This window comes from Anas platyrhynchos, chromosome 12 (assembly GCF_047663525.1).
Source record: "Anas platyrhynchos isolate ZD024472 breed Pekin duck chromosome 12, IASCAAS_PekinDuck_T2T, whole genome shotgun sequence".
NCBI classification, from domain to species: Eukaryota; Metazoa; Chordata; class Aves; order Anseriformes; family Anatidae; genus Anas; species Anas platyrhynchos.
The window spans coordinates 10,974,298-10,989,337 of NC_092598.1; the positions used below are offsets into that span (position 1 = coordinate 10,974,298).

The window sequence follows — 15,040 nt, forward strand, 5'->3', positions numbered from 1 at the left end:
CAGCCAAGGGATGCCAAATGCCATGCAAAGCAAAGAACAATTCAGGCAGAATGGACTGGGACACAGGTCACATTCTGGACTTCTTCCAATGAAGGAATGGAAATACAGTGTTGCAAACAATAAATGTCCTATGTGGTGCATCAAGCTCCCCCCAAGCTAAGCCTAAGGAAGTCACCTACTCACAAAATTACTACCCTTTCCCGATTTAAATCTTCTCTCAAACCCCCATGTTGACTGGCATGCTCCAATTCCCACATCAATCAAACCACTGCCTTACAATTATTTTTGTTTTCCCATTTCATTTCCTCCTATTTCCCATATTTGGTTATTCTGTTTTAATTTAAGTCACAACCTCTTTGGGTATAAAGTACATCTAACAACGTGACTGTGGATTGACAGGCACAAGAGGGCCCTTATCACTAAGATGACCCTGACTGTAATGCACCAGTTATGTCAGCAAGCCCCTGTACTGCTATGGAGAAGAAAATTACACTCAGTGCCATGATTCTGGCTGAATTTCCACTCTGAGATGAGACATTTTTAACATTCTGGTTTTAGCTCCTCAGGGAATGGGCCACTGTCCCCAGCTTGATATTCCCAGGCACGTTTCCTAAACACAGATTTTTCCCTAAACAAATCAGCACGTACTGTGACCTTAGCCTCAAGCTTAAGAGTTTTTTCTAGCATGGTGACACCGATGGAGTCCAATAACCAGTCCAGCAAGACTTCAAAGTTCTGAGCTTCCTAAAACGTCACTGTTACTCTCTCTCAAACAAAGGTCATACTGTTTTGTTTAAAGGCCTCTTAACATGGCAAAGAAACAGTTACAACTTCAAAAGAACAATAAACACAAATAAGAAAAGTATGTCTTACCTAATGAGGTAACAGCACTCTCTATTTTCCCAGTCAAGAAGAGATTCACTGTGTAAAGACAGAAAAATAATGTTATAAAGGTTCCAGTGGCACAGGGTGGCAGTTAGTAGTCAACCATTTCTAAGTGTTTGCTGCAGCGTTAATACAAATATATTGCAGTCTTCCAAAAAGAACGTAGCTTATCTACACTGAAAATTCACATAAATCAACTCCTATCCTTCACTGTGGCTATAAAAAGGCAACACACAATGTTAGTTTAGTACCCGTCAAATATGTTACCAACAGAAACAACTGCCAATCCTCTCTCTTGTCTTCTGTGGAATTGTTTTGGTTTTTTTTTGAATTGGGTAAGACAGAAGAACAATTACACTAAAACATTCATAATCACAGCTAGTCGCTTTACCTGCTTAAATGCTGGAAAATAATTAACGAGCTTGTTACCTTTAAATACATCCCCTCTGAATAAAGCAAAGTTTGTTCCTCTTAGGTAAATGTCACCTTGAAAATAAGCTGAAAAAGCTAATATGATTAACTTGTCTAATCAACAGCAATAAAGTTTTCAAAAAGGTCCACTGGCAAAATCAAAATAGGATAAGGTGGTGCTTACAGCGCACATCTGACTTACAAATTAGTCTCTAAATACTCTTTCCTCTGATGTCTCCTCTCACAATATATATATCATCAGAGCGATCTGATAAGAGGGGCTACTGCCAAATTTTTTTTTTTCAGTATTAAGATGTACTTCCATAGAGTTTCCCCATATATTCTTCAAGGCACTTCTCTAATGATTACAGTGCACTTCACTAACTGCTCTCATCACAGCAGCGTTCCATAATCTATACAGACAGCTTATTAATAACATGACAAACATTAAAGCAAATTAGAAAGGTTTAAAAGGTTACCAAAACTTAATTCACAACATCTCAGCCAGGCACACCCTTTGGCTTTATTTTGCATGTGTTAAGTCCTAAATCCTTCTATAGCTGATCTGTCAGCAAGCATTTAGGAAAAAAAAAAAAATCATTAAAAAATGAACAATAGGAGAAACTAGGAACAGAAACTGGCCCTGTTTCCAACAGTCAATGGGAAGCTACTGGCAATTAATACTATTTATGTACCAGAGCAGCATGCCTGAATACAGGCCCCATTGTCTTAGACACTGCCCAAACATCACAAGACAATGAGCCTTGCTCCGACCACCTTCTGGTAGGACTTAAACCAGCACGGGAGAAAGGCAGTACCTAGCGCTCAAGGGCTGGAAGTGGAAAAGCTAAAACCAACCCTCAGCTTGCCACTGCGAGTTGTCCTGGCACAGCTTTCACTCCCTTGTGGACTCGCTCTGTTAGCAAATTCCAGCAGCTGAGATGCCTACAGCACTTGTGCCATGGCTTACACCTGGATGTCCACAATTGTTTCTTTCCAAAGCCAGAGCTCCAAGAGCCCCATGCAGGCAGGGTCTTCCCAGGCATGCAGACTGCTGCACACCTCAGCCGAGGCCAGGCCCTACGCAGCAGAGAACAACTGCTCCCAGCACCGCCGTTCACAGAGGAACAACGTTACTGACAAGGGGGCATCACCACAAATGCAAGGGGAGCTCCTTCTAAACAGCTGCAGGATGGAGGAGCTTTTTAGCAGCACACAAGGGAAGGACAGCAGCTGAACAACAGCATGTGTATGCTGTGGCTTGAGAAGAACCAGGCTCAAGCTGCAGATTTGTGCTAATAAGCGTTAACACTATGTTCAAAGGACCTTAATAGCACTGATTTTATTACATAATTAATGCACAGCAACATTTGTTACACGATCATGACAACGTGCTATGTAATTATTTTCTTTGTTTCGCAGCGCCAGCTCGCTCCGGCAGGTCAGCGAGCGCACCTAGGAGCGATCCCCGGCCCTGTCCCGGGTTTCTGCTCCCTGACAAAGCTGCGAGTCCGCACGTGACAGACCTGGGATCGCAGCAGTAACAGCAACACACAGCTTCCTCACGCGGTATTAAAGCACCGCTACTCCTGTAACCATAGTAATTTAGTCATAAAGGCTGAGAATAAATTAACCAGTGGTTAAGTCGCTAATTTGATTTTATGAAAATTAAAATATTTTGCTCCAAAGAAGGTAAAGGAATACACTCGGCAGAACTGTTAACAGGCGGGACTGAAGGGACTGTGTGAGAGGCATGGGAATGCCAGGGGCTGTTAGTGGCACCCTGCAGCCTTTCCACGTTTCCTACCCGAACCTCCACCAAGGTAACAGAACACAAGCTCCCAAGCAGAGGCTCCCTCACAAGCCTGACCAAGGCCGCCACTGCCCTTTAAATGGAAATAAGCAGCATGAAGACAAGGGCCTGACAGAGCGGAACCAGATGACTCAGAGCCATGGTACTTTCTTCTGAGCACCGTTAAACAAGCAGCTCTGGTTTACCACCAGCAAGACAGAGTTACAGGCAGCACTGCGCACCAGGCCTGGCACATGACTAAAAAAAGACACCCCTCAGAAACGCTCTTTCACCTATGCAAATACAAAACATCTACTGGCTGTCACTGCAAGTTTCCTTCCATTTTCAAGTTCCTTTACACTAAGGAGCCAGCAGTCAAGAATAGTTCTTCAGAATAAAGGTCTTTCACATCAGGTACTTTCCCCAACATCTGCTTTCCTCACTCTCGGTCTCACTCAAGACCATCTACTCAAACTGCACGAGCACTGTAACCAGCATCTTCTGAAGCTCTCCAAGGCCCAAAAGAAAGAACAGCCATTCCCTGCTGGTTTTCTCACCTCTTGCTGAATCAAAATCCCATCAATACAAAACCAGTGAGAGACATGGGGTATGCCACAAAGTTTTCTAGGTGCTCTTTTTCATAACAGTTTGGTAGAATTATGGGAAAGCCAGACAAGAACAAAAGCACTTCAGCTGGCTTGAGCTCCACATAGGAAACTAACTGTGCTGTTCATTTGGATTGCTAAGTAATTGTCAGGGCAAAGTTTTCAGCTGGGAAAGCAGTTAATTTGTACCAGAAGAGAAATTTGCATCTTGGCACCTCTGAACAAAACGTCAGCTACCTGTCTTTTCCCACAAGCAGAAGGAGAGACATTGACGCTGGTGTTTTGATCATTTCCCTGTTAGGTAACTTTCTATGCCCTCCAGAATTTCTCAAGAATGAGAAATGAAATGGCCTTACGGAAGAACAGTTGCAACAAACCCAGTTCCAGTGTCTGGAGCAGCGGTGTACAGCTGAGGTCACACATAGCAATGGTCAGTGGCAGCGCATTTATGCAGACACCAAACTGCACATAAAGCCTCCGGGAGAACAAAAAGTAAAAGTAAAGCGGGGCTGAAGAAGCAAGAAAGCAGGAACTGAAAGTAAAGTAAAAAAAAAAAAAAAAAAAAAAAAAAAAGTAAAGATAACTGGAAGGGACAGACAAGCAGGAAGTAAAACACAACATAGTTAAAGCAGCAGCATTATATTCTAAGGTTTGGCTGAAGCAGAATACCTGACAAGCTTCCCACCTCTCATGTTTCTCAACTTCCACTACTGTCAGTTGTGCAAGGAATAGGAATAGGAATAAAGCATTCCAGCTGAAAAGAAGAGCCAGACAGTGAAATTCTAAAAGTCATAGAAAGCAGAAATCTAGCAAACTTTCAACTGCACATTACCCACTGCTAAGTACAAGAAGCGCTCTCTCACTCAAACTCTAGAATTCACATGATCTTCAATAATCATATCTTATTCATTTTTAGAACAATTGTGCTATTCCTGTTAAATAACAAAATCTTTAACAAAGGTCTGACCGGGCCACAAGAAAGAAAAGTCACCCAAGACATTCAGAGAACTGGCTGAAACTTTTATCTTTCCTTTAACTTTGCATAAACAGTACAGCAGGCATTACCCTCATGCTGCACACACTTCTGACATCCCTTTAAGCCTCTGCAGAAAAGTAACAGCAGCTACAGCCCCTGTTCAAACTTAGTAGTTCAGATAGCTTTTTAGGTTGCACTTCCGTTAGTCAAAATAGATATATTTGAAGTAACCAGAACAGCTTTTAACTTTCTGCCTTTTCCGAGGCAAGCACTGATGTCAAAGAGAACTTGTACGAGACCAGAGTGAGCAGCCCAGCCACGGACACCCGTTTCTGATGGTTTACATAAGGGACACCACCACCTATCCTGGGGATTACTACAAACGAACTTTATCTGCTTTCTTAGCAAACAGCAGTGGGTTTCGCACATCTTTCTCCACGAGCCGTAGCAGTTTGTCGGAGCCAGCAGCCGGCAGAGCCGCAGGCAGCCCCGGCCCCGCTGCGCTTCAGCAGAACCTGGGGCAGGAGCGGAGCGCTCCAGCAGCTCCCGCTTCGTGCCCGGCCCTGGTGCCTCCGGGCGGCCTCTCGGCTGCTTCCAGCCGCAGGCTTCAACGCTTCCAGCCTAGGAACGACCCCCCCGGGTGCCGGCAGGGGCTGCCAGCCCGGGAGCCGTCTGCCCGCGCCGCCGCTCGCCACCTGCTCGGCGGGGAGCGCTGCGAGCAGCCGGGAGGGCAGGAGGGGAGCGGAGCGCGGCAGGGGGCGAGGGCAATACCGCCTTGCTGCGGTGCCAGCCTGCGGGAGGCACCGGCGCAGCCTAAACTTTTTGGGTATTTTTTTCTGAAGCGCCATGCGGGGCTCCGCGGCCGAGAGCACGGGGCAGGCTCCCCCCGGCGGGAGGGACCCGAGTCCCTGCGGGGAGCGGGGACGGGGACACGGGGAGGGGGACACGCAGACACGACCCCCTGTGCCCCCCGCACCCCGCAGGTGCCGGCTGCCCCCAGCGCCCCGCTGCCGGCCCTGCCCCGCCGCTGACTCGCTCCCTCCCTCCCTCACTCACCCAGGCAGATGGCGGTGAGCGGCACCAGCGCGCCCTGCCGGAGCTCCGCGGCCGCTGCCTTCTCCATGGCGGGTCGCCGCCTGCCTGCCTGCCCTTCAGCGCGGCGGGGAGCGGGGAGAGGGAGGGGGGGGGGGGGGGAACCGCGGCAGCTCCGCTCCCTCCTCTCCTCTCCTCTACGCCGAGCCGCCGGCGGGGCCGGCCCGCCGCGCCGCCCGGGGAGCCGGCAGTGGGGCGGGCGCCTCCCGCCGCAGCCCCATGGCCGCGGCCGGCGCTGCGGGGCAGGTGGAGGAGGACGGACCGCAGCGGCAGCGCCGCCGCCCCACGTGACGGGCCCGCCGGGAGGCGGCGGCGGTAACGGCGGCCGGGCCGGAGGGCTCGGGGAGCGCTGCGCTGAGCTGCACCGCCCCGCTCCGCTCCGCTCTGCCCCGCTCCGCTCCGCGCACACCTGAGGGGCCGCCGGCAGGCGGAGCGCGGCCCGCGGCGGAAGGGAAGGCGAGGGCCGAGCCCGCCCGCGCAGCGCCGGGTTTCCTGTCAGCCACCCGCGGCCCCCGCCTCAGCCCGCTCCGCGCCGCCGAGGCGCCCGGGGGCATGGCGAGCCCCCCCCCGGCTAACGGGGGGCTGTGAGGCAGCGCCCCGCCAGGCCCCCCTGTCGGGGGAGCGGCCCCGAGCCGCGCTGAGGCGGCGCGGCCCGGCCTTGCCTCGCCGAGCTGCCCCCGGGGCGGCAGTGCCCCCCTCGGAGAGGGCTGGCCCCGGCCTGCCGGGGGCGAAACTGAGGGGAGCTGGGCGTACAGCGAACCGAGCGAGGCTCCGCAGCACGCCGGGGTCAAGGGGAGCGCTGTAAGGCCACGGGGCTCCCCTGAGAACGGACAAAGGCACGGGGAAAGTCTCACAAGTTCACGAGGAGCAGCAGGACCACAAAGTTAACGGGGAGCTTCATGAGCTGAATAGCAAAATAATAATAGATGGAGGAATCTTGTACAGGCAAATTACAGAAATGAAACAACTCTGCCTCAGACATTCCCTCAGCTTTCCACTGTTTTCCAAGTGGCAGGTGCTCACCGCCCTCCCCAGAGCCCTGGCAACAGCTCACATCTTCCCACAGAGCTGCTCCCTTGGCAGGAGCAAAGCCCCACCAGCCCTGCCCTGCCACGAGCTGTGTGTGCAGCCTGCTGAGCAGCGCCTTACCTCAGCGCACAGCTACCAACAATGCAGGACTCCGTGACAGCACCGTTCCTTAACCTGCACAAACGAGGGCTCTGCCATATATCACAGTGTACTACTCCTCCAGGGCAAAGGTGAGGTCTTGCAGTATTTCACTACAAACACAGGAAGTTTTCCCTATGCTTGAAAAAAATTGCATCTTTGCATCCTGTGGCTGTACCACACTAGAAACAGCAGGCATACAGTCTGCGGGGATACTATTTACAACAGAAACTCTCCCACTGTATTAAAAATCGATCAATATAATCAGCAACACAAAACAATAACATCTATTTTTTACCCAGCTTCCTCCTAAAATGATGCAATAAGTAAAATTCACATTTAAGGGTTGTCCACTCGACATTAGGCTCTGATGGCACTAACAATGGACGTGTGAAGTCACAAGCACCGGCTGCAGCTCCCTACCATTCAAGCAGCGTCAGGCACTGTGCAGTCACAGAAACACACTCAGTTATTTGGCTGTCCTGGGGCCTGGGTTCATCTCTTCGTTCTGGTGAGACGTGGCAGAGTGAGCCTATCAAAAGCGCCACAGTCTGAGGAAGGACATGAAAAGCAACAAACATTTGTAAGAGGAAACAGGATGGTAAGATAAAGCCCATGCATTTGCTACCAGCTAGCATCGATGTGTAGCAGCACCCACACCACGAACAAGATTCTCACAAAAAAGATGCAACAAAATAAGTTACAGGTGCTACCCCACACCGAAAGCTTTGTGCCATTTCAGTTGTCATTTGAGTCAGGTTTCGATCAGGTACTGCCCAAGTCAGCTTAAAGATAAGGCCACGTGCAAGAGTGCTAATGATCGTGCATAATAACGGAACTGAGCACGGCGAGGGAAGCGAGTGGCTGTGTAGAGGGCTGGGTTTCCCAAACCCTGTCCCAGGTATTCCCTCAGGCGTGTAAAAGATGACGCTTCTCACACACAACGCCTGTCTGATGCACGCCCAGGTACCCATTCAGATATTTCAGGTATTTGTTAATTATGCACGCCTCACCTAGGAAAACAGCTGTACAACTCTAAATGTTTATATGATTAGAAGAGGAGAGAAAAGCATATTTAAGTTGCCTGGGGTGCTGTACAGTTTAAAAATATTAATTAGAACTATGATCTTCATTTGCCCATAAGCTCTTGAGTGCAATTTTAAACACACATCTCAGTTATACAAATTCTTTTAAACGTGTCTACAATAAAACCACTCCACAGAGCTACTCTCATGGCACTGTATCTTGTTTAAAATTAATCCACTCAGCAGAAAGCTTTGGCCAGGGAAAGAAAGAAAAAGATCAAATTAAAAATCGGGAAAGGAAACACCAGATAAGAAAGAAAAGGCAGCAATGGATGAGAAAACAGCAGGCCTGGCTGAAACTATTTCAGGGCTGGTGGTGACAGCTACTTTCTGGAGAGTCTACGGGAAGCAGATCGTGTTGGCTGCAGAAAGCACATTAAAGTCAAAGCACAGGCTCCAGTTTCCTTTCGCTGATTCTTATTTGATAGTGGAAAAACTCTGGCAGAGTGGTGAAATGGAGGGCTAAGGGCTTTAATGCCTGAAAGCACCAGGGTTCACCAAAGGACATCTCTCAGCACACTGAGATATTGCTTTAGACCTTTTTATTTCAACAATATAAAGTGTGGCTACAGTAATATCTCAGGGGTTCAGGTGATCCTTATCCTCACTGAGCTGTAGACTTGGGCCTTATCTCAGCAACCCTTTGATGGAATTATAATAATTGTAATTCACATTTGTCTATCACTCTGGATCTTAATGGATGCCTAATGGATGATTGGCCTAAGGATCAATAATATCACGTCTTGTCTACTTGGGATGAGAGAACTGAATGTTAAAATAAATACGTCCACTATGCTAAAGATGCAGAAATAATAAGCGGATCGATGCAAACAAAGTTTATCGGGAGGTGAGAAGGCCCCGCACGCAGCACAGAGAGGACCTGGCTGTTCTGCCCATTCAGCCTGGTTTACAAGCACATGTGTTGTGCACTTTTTAAGTAGCATAATAAATCACACAGTGTTTTCTACAACTAAATTCTTCCTAATCTAACCAGACAATTCTTAAACCTTTAATGGGCCTATGATTGTAAAATCATTTCTGTCTGGGTTTTTGAGCAGTAATCTTCAAATTATGGGTTTGAAACAGCAATAATGGAATGTGTCATAAAAGAGTTTTTCCTCAGTAAGTCTATTATTGTAATAAAATAATGTATCTAGTCACCTCTACATTCCACATTAACCCTTTTTATGATAATTATGAGTAAAGTGCATCTCTCATTTCCATTAAATAGTATCTTTGCATATCACTTAAACAGAAGACTTATATAGGGCTGAAAGCAATGTGCATGTTCTTTTTTTTAACCATGCCAATAACTTGTTAAGATAAAATCCAGTCAGTTTAAGATTTATCCTTATACTTGGCCTTCACATAAGACTAACTTAAATTTTAAGTCCTAGTTTTCAGTCATAACATTTTGTCTTCACAGAAATATATTAGAATAGTATATATGAAATTACGTATCCATATGCTCCTGTATCTATTGGTTACAATGGGATTCATGATCTCACTACAACACCCACACACCTTTAAAATACAATCAGTAGAACCCATTCTAGGTGTTCCACTGCAGGATGATTTGCAGATTATTTTAAAATCATTTTAAAAGAGTTGTAAGTTAAACCATAGTTGGAGCTGTTTCAAGACTTCATATCCAGTGTCAGAACATGTGGCTGTAGGAAACTCATTAGAAGAAGTTATACATTACACATGCTACTGCATTTGACAGAATTGGATCACACAAAGTCTTGATTATAACACCAACAAAATAGTTCTGATAAAATTTTACTGAGTGTATTCAACAGATATTACAAATTATTTGTAAAAAATATGCAGTGAAGATGAAGACATCATAAAATAATTAGCAATGTTGTCTAAGATCATGGATTTCATTGATATTAGTACTAAAAATGTTAAAATAATCTGGAACCTTAACTAGTCCATGAGTAATCTCTGTCTCAGTCTGCCAACCTCCAGTTTTATTACATTTTCCATGTCAGTTCCCTCTGCATCTGATTTTTGTAGCTCATGTTTGTGCTTGTTTCTTTGCATTAATTTGGTTGAGATTTCTTTAAAGTAAAACCTCAATTTTACCTGTTCCAAAAGTTCTTTCTAAGCGTTTCTCTCTCTTCCTCCATAAATCAGTTTCAAATAAAAGGTAGCATGTATAGAGATGTGTAGATAAACAAGCCTGAAATCCCATCTATTTTCATCACCTCTGTTCTCTTTTGAAATCTGGCATTAAAGAAAAGTTGGTTAGAAAACATTAGGTGTAGTAACTTACGCTATTTGTCTCAAGCTCGCTTAGTTTACAGTTAGCTTTATTTTTTACAAGAGTTCATACTGCACCACCACAAAACACTATAGGACTGGATTTAACAGGGTTTACGTTTAGTGACAAACGCACTTTCCCTGAAAGGGAAGAAAATCCTCAAGGGTACTTTGCTGCACTGACCTTAACACTACTCCTGTCTTGATCTATCATAGATGGTTACTAAACTTCAGAGTGAACTATTTTCCTTACTCTTCCTTAGAAATTTGTTATGCATGTATTCTATGAAGAGCTGAAGAAATCCATTGTAATTCACATTCATTTTATTAAATGTGACAGGAACAAATATAGGCAACTTGGTATTACAGTAAAGCAAATCCAGGTATTTTTTTGATGGAGAAATACTATAGCATGATCACCGATGTGTAGGCATTTTTCCAAAGAAAGTGCAAAGCTGTGATATTCCTCCATGATACTCTGAACATTTAATAAAAGTTTGTATTTGTATCAAGCAGACCAGATTATGAGTAGCAATTACATTAGGGTAATTGCTTGAAAAATAAAATCATTCTCTCTTGAAAGGGTCATCTTTGTAACTATTATCAAGGCAGCATTAATAGCCTTTTTTTTTTTTAATAGTTATAACTTAACTCTCTTAACAAAACTGAGTGGTCTACATAACCTGCTCCATTAAGTAAATTAGGTCTCGTTTTTATTTAACGGTGTTATTGACAGAGTTTTTAATCTTGCAGGATAATTACAGAAGAGAATCAGAATATCCTCATTTTTTAATCCTTACAGAAATAATTTGAGGAAGTTAATCAGGATTTCTTATCAAATTTATAAAGTGCAGTTTAACAATTAAGTTCCTTTGGACAGCAAGTCATTCTGAACAATTAAAATAGGAAAAAACAAACAGGCCAAGAGCAGAACTGTTTAATTTCTCTCTCCTTCTTGCCTTTAAATATTTTCAGCATGATTCAGTTTTAAAAGTGTAATCTCATAGCACTGTTTTATGCCAGCAATTCTATCAATTGTTCCGCGAGGTTCTTGGCTATCACCTGCCAACAGACATGGCTGTGCCTGCAGCGCGCTCCTGAGTCCTAGCTCCTGGTGTCCTTCAACCCACTTCCTAGTCCCACGATGCTGCCCAGCCGCTCTGCAGCTTACACAGGCAGGATCAGTTCCTCCAATTTATTTCACTCGTGACTCCACAGTTAAAGGCTATTTCGACACCACACCACACCTCCTACCTCTCCCGGCAGCTTTATCATTTACTATGTATGGACTGATTTAAGCTGTAGCGATGCTAGTTTTCAGTATCCATGTACTGGAAAAACACTGCATGCCACTGGTAAGTCCCCTGATCCACTAAGATGGCTAAACTGATTCCTTTTTTTGCCTGTTACATCATATCTACTGATGAGCAGAGTTTGGACAATTTAATTTAGGTTATGATAAATCCTTTTATGCTTTGCTTGTGTTAGAGGCTTACTCTCTCTACCAGAGCTGGAGTCATTAAAGGATTTACTATTCTTCTTGACATTAAATATATATAGATATGTGGTAAATGAAGGCTGAAACAACTCAGAAGTGTTTCTTCTGTTTGTAAATGATAAAAGAGCAATGCCAAATTATGTCTGAATCACATTTCAGATGTATGAATGTTTTCAGATTCCTCTTCACATACAGAAATTCAGGGAAATGATGGTCTCAGTAGGACCTGAAGTTGTGTTTATTTACTTATTTCCTACCGAAGAAAATGTCACCGTCACAAACTATCAGTACATTCCTAGCCAAACATGCAGTAGCTGCATCAGTTACTACAAACTTATTTTAGCATTTAAGTGGGAGATCAAACAACTTGGAATTAGAAACATGAAAACTCCCCTAAGTCACAGGATGAACAAAGTGAATGTGCACTAAAATCAACTCCTTGGGAAAGAACAAATATTTTCTTTGCTCTGTATACATATTGTTATCAGAGCAAATGAAAGTAGCCACATGAAGTGTCTCAGCAGTGCTTCCAGCCCCCAGTACCATTTAATTTTTTAAAAATAATAACAGAAATTTCAAAAAGGTGTTGCACGCAGTCAGGCATCTATAAAATCTTTAATTAGGACTGAACAGACACCTTTCAAATGAGTTCAGTGACTGACACTTGTACTGGGTGGGGAAGTGCTGAACACAACTACAACGTGGATGGAGAGGCTGCAGAGTAGCTTCCCCGTACTGTTCCCACTGCTGGACTTGAAACTGATCTGTGGTGTAACATTACCCATAGGCTGGGAATACCAATAATTTTTAGAGCTGTCTTCCATCCCCTCTTATGACTAAGAAACTTATGCAAAGATCCTAGACTGATATAAGTCAGCCGGACTGTGTGCTTCAGCAAGCTGACAGCTGAGGAGCGGTGCAGCAAGCAGCTCGGGGCTGCTGCTCTGCCAGCGCCACCCGCAAGCGCCGGGATAAGTCACAGCAACACCCACAAGTGCGACTCTGGCCTGGACTCTGAGCACTGCATCAACTTCACTGTAAAGTGAATAAAATGGTCATCTGTACTATCCAGTATGCTTACTACAGACTGCCATTTTACTTACATCCATTTCCCGGTTCAGCAGGAAAAGTACAACAGAGACTAAGGATAATCACACTCCTCATGCTTTACTGACAACTAAATACGCTTGCAGATTTTTTTCTACTCCTCATTGTGTTACTGATGTCTTAAAATTAACTGTTGTGGCTACTCGTTTTCATTAAAATTTGGCCCAAACCCTTCCTTTAGATGCTAAACTCAGTCCTAGAGAACATAGTTTATGTCCCAGCTTACCTGGGGATTGTCCCTAAAACTGGTTTATGGTTTCTTTGCCTTGATTTGTCAACTACAGTTACATTTTCTGAAGTTCCAGTGGCACGTTTCTAAGTGTCAAGTTCTATTAGGCCCATGCTGCACGAAGTGTTGCATTTCTCATTCATTGCAATACTCCACTATTTTAAGAGTCTTACTGATTTTACACCACAAGCATGTCCTTAGAATCATCTAAGATCATTACTAACAAATTTCTTCTGCATTTTTTGTATAAGTTCTCAATACATATTCATAACACAGTGATTTGGGGTTCATAAAAGAGCAAATTACAGCTTATTTCCCAAATGATTGCAAAGCTCTTCTTAACATGCACAGATAAATAACACAGCGAAAATTTGGAACCATGCATGAGTGAGGCTGTTCCACAGAAAGAATGAGAAAGGATGTAAAGGAATGCATGAACTCGCCTAGAAAATTCTATTTTTTTGCAGGGAAAATACAGCCAGATTCATAGTACATATAATGTATTAACAAGGACATAAGGATCACATTGTACTGGCTCATCAAAACAATAGTCTGTTAGCTAATTTCACTAAAAGTAAAAGCCATTTTAAAGCACCAAGAGGGAAATACCAACACATGCTTAGATGTGAATGTTCAATCATTATGCAGACTGTGTGCCAATACTTGTAATGGAAGGGATGCAGGACACATTGAGTCCGTAGCTACTAAGTCATGAGGTATGTTTCCATGATAGAAAAAGCTCTGGCATCTTTGCTGTGTCACACCGAATGAACGAACACTTCTCTCTGGCACATTAGTGATTCAACCAACTGTTAACAGCAGCAGTGGTAAGTATTTATAGTGTAAGCACTCAGTGTCCCAAACAAAAACTGGAAGCACATTGTCAGGTATGGTGGGCCGGTAGCTACAGATAGGAAATCATGTCTGCCCTGAAGGTGCAATGATTTCATCTCTGTTCCTTGTTGCATAGGCTGTTTTTTAATATTAGTGTACAAAATCTCAAAAATATAAAAGCTGAAGTGTGCAAGCGAACTCTACAATGATTAATATAAAAATGGGTAACATTATGACAAATCAACATGCTAATTCAGACCACAGTCCTGAAAGAGCTGAAGAAAACAAAAAAAAAGGATAAGGATAAACCATGGAACAAAACTAAATGTCAGAGATTTGCAGAAGAATCAAAGCTGCTTCACCCTTCAGTGAAGCTTATAACCATGAAAAGTCAGATTTTCTTTTGCATAAAGGGAACCAAGTAATCCAATATAGCCTTTAACTATGACTCATTACACACAGCAGAGCTACAGATGCCAGTTGTACATTCTGACCAAAGCATGTAAATAAAGAGACTGTGGTAAATGAGCTGAAGAATGTGAAGGAAAAATCATTGCAACAATTGTGTAATAACCACACCATAAGAAAGCAGCTGAATGAACAAGATAGCAGCCCTGCAAATTCATATGCACAGTCTATAAATGTACTTGTAGGAAAAAAAAAAAAAGAAAAAAAAAAGAGTACCTAGTGATACAGAGATCAAAACTCTTTTAAGAGAGCACAGGTACTTGTTTTCACAAAACTTTTAAGCGTTCATATGACTCAAATCCTTCATATGACTCGAGACTTGGACTATATATCTGTATATATTGCCATAACACAACATCATATGTAAATATGATGCCAAACAGAGGAGGTAAAATATTTGTCAAAACCTGAAAAACAAAGTCAAGAGAAATGCAAGAAAAATTCTTGCCCTCATACTTCCCTTTTTCTGAAGGTAGAGTCAACCGAGATCCTCTTTCATATGCATCAACTCCATACACAGGATCAATGGTACGCCTCTGAGCTGACATTTGTTTATTTATCCTTGAGGGCAACAGTAGCATGGCTGCGCACTGCTGCCCAGAGATGTCATCCCTTCCCAGAAT

The 15,040-nt window shown here is 44.1% G+C and overlaps 1 protein-coding gene across 5 annotated transcripts in view; it reads right to left on the minus strand.

Annotated features, from left to right (window-relative positions):
• LRP3 (LDL receptor related protein 3) overlaps positions 1–15,040 on the minus strand; it is a 50,394-nt gene that overhangs the window by 20,582 nt on the left and 14,772 nt on the right. The window contains exons 1-3 of one of the 5 annotated variants that reach the window (XM_027466966.3): positions 5,726–6,313; positions 4,379–4,447; positions 874–921 (exon numbers count right to left, since the gene is read on the minus strand). In XM_027466966.3, coding sequence (XP_027322767.1) covers positions 874–921; positions 4,379–4,385 — 55 coding nt within the window. In that variant the 5' untranslated portion in view covers positions 4,386–4,447; positions 5,726–6,313. Of the gene's footprint in view, positions 1–873; positions 922–4,049; positions 4,132–4,378; positions 4,448–5,725; positions 6,315–10,104; positions 10,229–15,040 lie in introns of those variants that run through there. The other 4 variants (XM_072043953.1, XM_027466964.3, XM_005019969.6 and 1 more) reach the window with 4 other exon arrangements.